The sequence below is a fragment of the Oncorhynchus gorbuscha genome, linkage group LG01, assembly GCF_021184085.1.
Source record: "Oncorhynchus gorbuscha isolate QuinsamMale2020 ecotype Even-year linkage group LG01, OgorEven_v1.0, whole genome shotgun sequence".
Lineage (NCBI taxonomy): Eukaryota > Metazoa > Chordata > Actinopteri > Salmoniformes > Salmonidae > Oncorhynchus > Oncorhynchus gorbuscha.
In genome coordinates this window covers 78,592,017-78,602,076 of record NC_060173.1, presented here as the reverse complement: position 1 = coordinate 78,602,076, position 10,060 = coordinate 78,592,017, and the positions used below count along the sequence as shown (strand labels likewise).

Sequence of the window (10,060 nt, the reverse complement as noted above, 5' to 3'; positions counted from 1 at the left end):
GCTGGCTCAGAAGACCCGCCTACTCAACCAAACAAATGAGGGAGTGTGAAGACGCGTATGCCGGCTCAGAAGACCCGCCTTCTCAACCAATCAGATGAGGGAGTGTGGTGACGCGTATTCAATTTCGTGAGAAAGCCTCAATTTCGGGGACAATAATTATCAACGTCACTAAAACATAACATTGCGAAATAACAAAAGTCTTGGGCAAAAGGGCAAGTTGTCCTAAAATGAGCTAGCTAGCATAATGGATTCCATTCCAAGCACAGATGAGTTATCTGGAGCAGTGACAAGTCCTTCATCCTCTGGCAGTCCAACAGAAGAATCTGGGTTTGGTGATGCCAGGAGACGCTACCTTTGACAGGTATGAGTTCACATTTATTAATGTTAGGATATAGACCAGACGCTTTGGGAAAGTATTGTATCACATTGATCGATATGGGAATTTGGTTAGCCTCTTTCAGAAAAAGTGTAGTATCGTCAGCCAGCTGGCGTATAATATTTTTTTTACCAACTATGGAAATACCTTGTACAGGACTATTATTTAAAGAATTTGCAAGAAGTTGGGTGATTAATAAAAACAGGTACGGAGAGATAGGACAACCTTGCCCAATTCCTCTCTTTAACTCAAATCTAGGTGAGGTGCCATATTTCAATTTGATAGAGCTGTTACCAGTTGCATAGAGAGTCTTACAGAAAAAATCCCCAAAGCCAAGTCTCTCAAGGGAGTGGAAGAGAAACTGATGCTCTACTGTGTCAAATGCTTTATAAAAATCTAAAAATAATATGAAGCTATCCTCGGTTATTAAGTCTGAGTAGTCAAGTATGTCTAATACTAGTCTGACATTATTAGAACTATGTCTGTTCCTCATGAAGCCAGACTGTGTTTCATCGATGATTGCATCTAGGACTTCTTTAATTATTTTTGCAAGTAATAATATCTTATAGTCATTATTAAGAAGACAAATTGGACGCCAGTTATCGATAAGCAGCACTTTTTTAGGCTTAGGTATCATTGTTATTAACTCCTGACTCATTGTAGGAGGGAGAACATTGTTTTTAATACTCTCTAAAAAGACTTGTAAATGCATGGTTGTCCCTGCATGCCGGTCGGCAGACGCTTCACACTCCCTCATCTCATTGGTCGTTTCCCAAGAACCTTAAACCGGCAAACGCGTCATCACACTCCCTCGTCTGATTGGTTGACTATGTGGGCGTTTTGACTTTGTGGCTGTGGTAACTAGTGCCGACCCCCAACACAATGGCTAGAAGGGGTCCAGCTTTTATCAAATTAACGTATTTTTTGTTGCATGTTTAATTCATGCTACGTTAATTCAACTAACCTGCTAAGAGAAGTCAATACAACGTTAATTTGACAAAAACTGGATATGTTTTGTAGCCATTACCCAACATAACGGATGTGTATTGCGGAATTACGTATGCAGAAGAGCGACAGTCAAATGAATATCCGCAGCAGAGATTTGCTAGAAATCATTTTACTACGCCAGTAGGGAGCACTGTCTACTCAAAGTATTAACATAGCAGTTGCGGCTAATGAAGATAAGTGTTACTGGAGAAATACATGTCCTTGTCCTGACAATTTTTCTGTATTTAATACTATGATTTGGATCCAAGGTGTGAAATTCCATTGACCCTACAGATAATAAATACATACATACATACATACATACATACATACATACATACATACATACATACATACATACATACATACATACATACATACATACATACATACATACATACATACATACATACATACATACATACATACCGTTCAAAAGTTTGGGGTCACTTAGAAATGTCCTTGTTTTTGAAAGAAAATCACTTTTTTTACCATTAAAATAACACCAAATTCATCAGAAATACAGTGTAGACTCTGTTAATGTTGTAAATTACTATTGTAGCTGGAAACGGCTGAATTAAAAAAAACAATTATGGAAAATCTACATAGGTAGGCTCATTATCAGCAACCATCACTCCTGTGTTTCAATGGCACGTTGTGTTAGCTAATCCAAGTTTATAATTTTAAAGGCTAATTGATCATTAGAAAACCCATACAGTTATGTTAGCACAGCTGAGAACTGTTCTGATTTAAAGGAGCAATAAAACTGGCCTTCTTTAGACTAGTTGACTATCTGGAGCATCAACATTTGTGGGTTCGATTACAGGCTCAAAATGGCCAGAAACAAAGAACTAACTGTCTTCTGAAACTCGTTAGTTTATTCTTGTTCTGAGAAATGGCTATTCCATGTGAGAAATTGCCAAGAAACTGAAGATCTGGTACAACACTGTGTACTACTCCCTTCACAGAACAGAGCAAACTGGCCCTAACCAGAATAGAAAGAATTGGAGGCCCCGATGCACAACTGAGCAAGAGGACAAGTACATTAGCGTGTCTAGTCTGAGAAACAGATACCTCACAAGTCCTCAACTGGCAGCTTCATTAAATAGTACCCGCAAAACACCAGTCTCAACGTCAACAGTGAAGAGGCAACTCTGGGATGCTGTCCTTCTAGGCAGAGTTGCAAAGAAAAAGACATATCTCAGACTGGCCAATAAAAAGAAAAGATTAAGATGGGCAAAAGAACACAGACACTGGACAGAGGAACTCTGCCTAGAAGGCCAACATCTCGGAGTCACCTCTTCGCTGTTGACATTGAGACTGTTGTTTTGCGGTTAATGAAGCTGCCAGTGATCAAAATGCAACAAAAATGTATATAGACGTCATGTCTACAAACATGCTGGTAATGTTATAATGTACTAAATCATTTGTAAAATATGCTTTAATACTATTAAGCAGCAATCATGAATTCCTCACTGATTTAAATCAATAGTATATTGAACAGAGTAATGATTAAATTTGTGTTTGCCTATATTGCCTTTAAGTAGACCTGTATGTAATAATACATATATTTGGATTATAATGGATTCACCCCTCACACCTAAAGATGTGTTTGTTCTGTAAATCTTACCTTAAATGAAAATAAAAACACTGAAGAATAAAGTATGTAATCATTATAAAAGTTACACAAATGTAAGGAATATGTACACTGAACAAAAATATATACGCAACATTTCATGAGCTGAAATAAAAGGTCCTTGAAATTTTCCATGAACACAAAAGGCTAATTACACAGGTGCACCTTGTGATGGGGACAATAAAAGGCCACTCTAAAATGTGCAGTTTTGTCACACAACGCCACAGATTTGAGGGAGCGTGCAATTGGCATGCTGACTGCAGGAATGTCCACCAGAGCCGTTGCCAGATAATTGCATGTTAATTTCTCTACCATAAGCGGTCTCCAATGTTGTTTTAGAGAATTTGGCAGTACGTCCAGCCGGCTTCACAACCGCCGACCACATTCATGGCATCATGTGGGAAAGTGGTTTACTGATGTCAAAGTTGTGAACAAAGAGCCACATGGTGGCGGTGGGTTTATGGGCAGGTATAAGCTACGGACAACGAACACACTTTCATTTTATCGATGGCAATTTGAATGCACAGAGATTATGTGACAAGATCTTGAGGCCCATTGTCATGCCATTCATCCTCCGCCATCACCTCATGATAATGCATGGCCCCATGTCGCAAGGATCTGTACTACATTCCTGGAAGTTGAAAATGTCCCAGTTCTTCCATAGCCTGCATACTCACCAGACATGTCACGCATTGAGCATGTTTGGGGATGCTCTGGATCGACGTGTACGACAGTGTGTTCCAGTTCCCGCCAGTATCCAACAACTTCGCACAGCCATTGAAGAGGAGTGGGACAACATTCTACAGGCCACAACCAACAGAATGATCAATTATAAAGGAGGTGAAGGAGATTTCATACTGCATGAGACAAATGGTGGTCACACTAGATACTGTTTTTCTGATCCACGCCCCTACTAAAAAGGTATCTGTGACCAACAGATGCATATCTGTATTTCCAGTCATGTGAAATCCATAGATTAGGGCCTAATTTATTTAAATTGACTGATTTCCTTACTGTAACTCAGTAAAATCTTTGACATTGTTGCATTTATATTTTTGTTCAGTATATTTGATAATCTGTCTAATCTTCAATAGGCTAGTTCAATCCTTTTATCAAATCATTGTCCATTACATTCAATTACATCAAATAAAAAAACACTGTTTAAAGATCAACATTCTGGAACTGTTGGAAACAATTCCTCAAGGTGCTATTTGGAACAAAGGTTTACATTTGCTGAGGGAATGCCAGTAGATAAATGCAACTTTTTAAAGCATCAACAGACAGACAGAATCAGCAGTTGGATTTCATGTTACTCAGTTGACCTGTCCGGAGTCCTCCAATTTACCACTCCTTCTCCTGGCATCTCCATTGCCTTTGGGGTCAATCGGGTCAGTTTGTTGAGACACTTTGATGCCAACTGACCCACCCCCGTTAGTAGGCGGGGAGCGCAGGACCTGCTCACTGGGGCGTTTCCAAGAGGGGCGAGTAGCGATCCAGAGGATGATTCCTCCAAAAATAACTATAAGTACTCCCAGCACATTCACAAAGGTGGCCTCTGGGGGAGAGTCTTTGTAACTGGGATTTTTCCTGAGAGACAAAGAAGAGAGTTAGCTATAGCTGTAATATGTTTATAAAATGGGGTCTCTAAGTACCAAAGTTTAGTGTATGTCCCATATTTCCCATACTATAAAACTTACAGGCCAAAAATGAGCTTCTCTGTGATGCCCATAAGTGCAGTGGCTATGACACTGGTAAAGATGAACAGGCCACTGTAGATGTGCAGGGGCATAAACGCTGCTCTCAGGTATGTTGGGGTGATGGGTACCAGGTATATACACACTCCCAGGACAAGCTGCTCAGTAAAAGAAGGAAACATCAGGAAACTCTGTCATGCATTGTAATGAAGAATGGAATATACCGGTCTTACTGTGCCATAAAATGTACTTCATAAACAGCCTACACAAGCGTCCATGCATAGAGCTGTAGTTAAATAGTAAGAAAATAATCTATTAAAATTATGCTTTATAACAAAGATTTATAACAATATAATACATTATGAAGCATTCATTAAGGACATTTCTACAGCATCATAATAGGCTCCACAAGATATTTTGGTGTACTGACCTGTAGTGAATATAGTATCACAGCTGCTAGCCCCACCCAGCTGTGCAGGCTGTACATGTTGGGGATCTTTTGTGAGTTGTGGAAGTCAAATACTGCTACCAGAGATATGGCAGCGAAAATGAAGGCCAGTATGTTTAAGCCAGCATGAATAAACTTCATCATTAACTTGCTGCACTTCCAGGTCCATGGCAACCTATACACGATAATGGCTGAAACCGACAAAAATAGCCTACTTATTCAACTGATGTTTAATCATGAAAATGCATTCAATCCAAAGAGATTGAATGTGAATAATACTCTGAGACGAGCAATTCATGCTACACGTACGTATGTTGTAACATCCTGTTTCTTACATCACTATGAGGTAGGCCTACTTCTACACAATAAAATAAGGCCCCCGCATTATATCGTTTTCATTTTGTTTAGTTTAAGCGGGTAGGCCAATAAAATATAGTGTAATCCCAATCACATACAAATCAAAGTTACTGTGTAATTTAAGTTATTTGGGCTACACTCAAGGAAATAGCCTACTTCAAGTGGAAGAATGCACATGGTCTGGAATGTTGGTAGAAAATCTGAGTATAACTCAATTCACTTAAACTGTGTAAATAATCAAAGGGTCTTCTTTTACTCAGAAATGCATCAGTGCAACATTAGCATAGATCGTGATCTAACATATTTGTATACAACAAAACTGATGATAATAAAGTAAACAACCGAAACGGTTTAGAAAACAATGCATATTTCTTTCAATAATAGTACCCTGACAGTGAATAGATACAATCTAGCCCTTTCTTTGGGTTAACGTTACTGAAAAATCTTCCAGGTTCCAAATGGCTTGGTGAAATAACTTTCCGTTTCAAAATAACTTGCTAAACCGAAGACCGTATCGGCCCAACTCAATCGCTTCAGATTTAGTTGAATTATGTACTTGAGAGAGTAATAAACATATACAAACTTCTCACCAATTCCCTGCATAAAAATGAACCCGGTAACGACTAAAACCGGGTGCCAATTGAATTCGGCCAGTCCTCCATCCCATGCTAAACCTTCCTTGAAGTAGAATACCCATCTCAAAACAAAAATTATCGAGACAAAACCAACGGTAACGGCAGCGGACAAAGCGAACAGGAACTGCTTGAAATTCTCCATTGCCATCTCTAACAGCGCGAACGCCAACACTGGATTCATGTAGGAAGTAATTTGAGGAATTTCAAGTGGCAGTGGGGGGAGGGGGGGGGGGGTCATGAGTAATTATTTTCCAATAACAAATCTGAAAAAGTTTTGTAACCTCCGTTGTTAGACAGAACAGACTGGTCTCATAGACAAGACGTAACATAGTAATCGGTCAGTCCGGGACCATCAAATGAGTATGATATGTTACGTTTGGTATGGTTACATAAGACAGAAGGCAAAAATGAAAGGATGATGGTTGGTCTGGGTGGAACTGTGGGCGTATAACATAAATGTATAATAACTCCAAGGCTGCATGTTGGAATCTCATCAGACAATTTCAGCTAATTAGCAACTTTCAACTTCTTACTGCTTTTTAGCTACGAATTGTAATTCGTAACATATCATACGAAATGGATTATGGACATTCACAAATGAATACATACCATACGAAATGTAACATATCATATTAAATGGAGAGTTATGTATTTAGGTAAAGAATGATACGAAATGCACTGAGACCAGGTTACACAGACACAGCAGATATAAAACAGATCACCAATGGGTCGTGCACAACATTAGCATGAGCAACAATAAAATAATCAATGTTTGCTGTTCAAAATATCCCAATTGAAACGGATTCAAACAGATAAAAACTTCAGACTTCAACTGTAATAAGACTTAAAATTTCCTGGGGTAACAATTTAAGAAATAATATGTTAAAAAACTTAATACTGCATAGTTTCCTAAGGACCTGAAGCGAGGCGACCATCTCTGTCGGTGCCATACTGCATTGTAAATCAGGAAATTTTCCAAAGTATGGCACTCGGCTCTTGTGCTGCCACTCTTCATAAGTGTGAAGATAGTTGTGATCTTAACAATTATTGAACCATTCCAAGGCTTCCTTGTCTAGCTAAGATTCTTGAATCCTTGGTAAATGTACAACTTTGGTATTTATTTATCTGAGAAATGTATTTTGAATGTAAACCAATCAGTGTTTAGGCCTGGGCATTGCACTATTACAGCAACCACTTTAATTGTTAATGATTTTGTCAATGCTTTAGACAGTAAAATGAAATGTGGACCTGCCAAAAAAAGAATAATATTTTTTTACCCCTTTTTTCTCCCCAGTTTCATGATATCCAACTTGTAGTTACAGTTTTGTCCCATCGCTGCAACTCCCGTACTGACTCGGAAGAGGCGAACGTCGAGAGCCATGCATCCTCCGAAACACAACCCTGCCAAGCCGCACTGCTTCTTGACACACTGCTCGCTTAACCCGGAAGCCAGCCACACCAATGTGTCTGGGGAAACGCCATACATCTGGCGATTATAGTCAGTGTGCATGCACCTGGTCTACCACAAGGAGTCACTAGTGCGCGATGGGTCAAGAACATCCCGGCCGGCCAAACCCTCACGACGCTGGGCCAATTGTGCACCGCCTCATGGGTCTCGCGGTCATGGCCGGGAAATCAAACCCGGGTCTGTAGTGATGCCTCAAGCACTGCGATGCACTGCCTTAGACCGATGCACCACTCGGGAGGCCCTGTTAAAAACGTTTGATACTGTTGATTATGCTATTTTATTGAATAAGTTGTCTTTTATAGGTCTGCACACTGACACCTGTTCAGGGTTAGCTTAGTGAGAGAACTTCGGTCATCGTGATTGATGGGGTTAAGTCTGAATTTCTTGAAGTGCATAAACAGGGGTCAATTTTGGGACCTGTTCTCTTCACTATTCATATAAACACCACTGATCAATCTGTAAAAAAAATGTACTTCATATATATATATGGTTGGTACTATTATGAATGCTATTGCCCTGACTGTTGATCCGGCTGTGTCAAAACTACAGTCACGAATCCCTTGCTGATTTCAAAACTTTTGCTTAACACGGGCAAAACTCTAGCAAGAATGAATCTACATGTTCATTCATTAGATGGTTCTCCAATTGAACATGTTCCCGCTCATAAATACTTCTGAATGAATATGAATTTGATGTATAAAAAACATGTAGATGAGCTGCCTCTACAAGATCGGTGTCCGCCCCACGGGACGGTTGAGCTAAGGTAGGCTAATGTGATTATCATCTGGTTGTAAGAAACTTTTAAAAAATCCCAGGACAGACATATCTGATATTGGCAGAAAGCTTAAATTCTTATTAATCTAACTGCACTGTCCAATTTACAGTAGCTGTTACAGTGCAAGAATATCATGCTATTATTTGAGGAGAGTGCACAATTATGAACTTGAAAATGTATGAATAAATAAGCTAAGATTTAAAGTTGGCTTTTTCTACAGAAACAGATCGTGCCTTTCTCTAAGCAGTAGGAAGTAGATTATTTTGTCAAGCTTTTTATATGTTCTTGATTATGGTGATATTATTTATCAAAGTACAGCTGCTTTGGATGCCATCTACCATAGTGCCCTTCCCCTGAGCAAGGCAGTTAACCCACTGTTCCCCGGGCGCCGAAGACCTGGATGTCGATTAAGGCAGCCCCCCGCACCTCTCTGATTCAGAGGGGTTTAGTTAAATGCGGAAGACACATTTCAGTTGATGGCATTCAGTTGTTCAACTGACTAGGTATCCCCCTATCCCTTTCATTTTTTTTCACAGGTGACAGTTTTGATACTAATCACTGCACCCTGTATAAAAAAGTTGGTGGACTTCGCTAAAGACCCGTAGATCTCTACATTTTACTATATTTTTATTTACAAGGCCACACTTCATAAACTTCCATCTTATCTAACTTTGCTGGTGAAGTATAGACACCTGAGTTGCCTAGATACGTAGATTGCAATATGTCTTCCCTGGTAAAGTAATAAAACAGAAAATATCCAGCAACTTCGCACATCCATTGAAGAGGAGCGGGACAACATACCACAGGCCACAATCAACAGCCTGATCAATTCTATGTGAAGGAGATGTATCACGCTGCATGAGGCAAATGGTGGTCACACCAGATACTGACTGGCATTCTTATCCACGGCCCTACTTTTAAAAAATACATTTAATGTGAAATCCATAGATTAGGATGTAATGAATTTATTTCAATTGACTGATTTCCTCATATGAACTGTCACCCTGTAAAATCTTTGAAATTGTTGCGTGTTGTGTTTATGTTTTTGTTCAGAGTATAAATATGCCCCCAATTACAATTCTGATTTCAAATACATCCACAGTGCGATTTCAACAGATTTTTCAAATGAACTAATTGTCTTTTGTTTAATTTTTATTAAAAGATTCCAACATTGTTTAGCATTATCTTGTCCAATTGTGGCATTATTCCAACATTTTATTCATTTGCATCACTTTCGATGGGGGACTTTTATTTTGAAGGTGAACTGCTGATCCCTCTGTTGTTGCTCACTCTAATGTTGCGCACAACACATTGGTGATCTTTTTCATAACTGCTATGTGTCTGTCTGGCCCTTTAGTAACAAAGGAGGTTACACAACTTTGGTGTTTGAAAACATTTGCAGACCTGATTTGGAGAATCATGACTTATGACCCAAACCCCCGAGTACCCTCATGAAATTCCTCTAGTTTGAGACATCACCTCAGGTCACTTCCTCCGTTAATCCAGTGTTGGCGATGGAGAATTTCAAGCAATTTCTGTTCGCTTTGTCTGCCACCGTGACCATTGGTTTTGTCTCGATAATGTTTGTTTTGAGATGGGTATTCTACTTCAAGGAAGATTTAGCATGGGATGGAGGACAGGCCAAATTCAATTTGCACCCGGTTTTAACCGTTACCTACTCAGT

At 39.4% G+C, this 10,060-nt stretch overlaps 1 protein-coding gene across 1 annotated transcript; it reads right to left on the bottom strand.

Annotated features, from left to right (window-relative positions):
• Positions 1 to 2,786: 2,786 nt before the first annotated feature.
• On the bottom strand, positions 2,787 to 6,443 carry LOC124043100 (plasma membrane ascorbate-dependent reductase CYBRD1-like). Its single transcript, XM_046361269.1, has 4 exons — positions 6,089 to 6,443; positions 5,124 to 5,332; positions 4,697 to 4,851; positions 2,787 to 4,586 (listed from the first exon to the last, which is right to left on the bottom strand). Exons 1-4 carry the CDS (start codon positions 6,369 to 6,371, stop codon positions 4,313 to 4,315), a joined length of 921 nt encoding a protein of 306 aa, XP_046217225.1. The 5' UTR covers positions 6,372 to 6,443; the 3' UTR covers positions 2,787 to 4,312.
• Between the last annotated feature and the right edge of the window lie 3,617 nt (positions 6,444 to 10,060).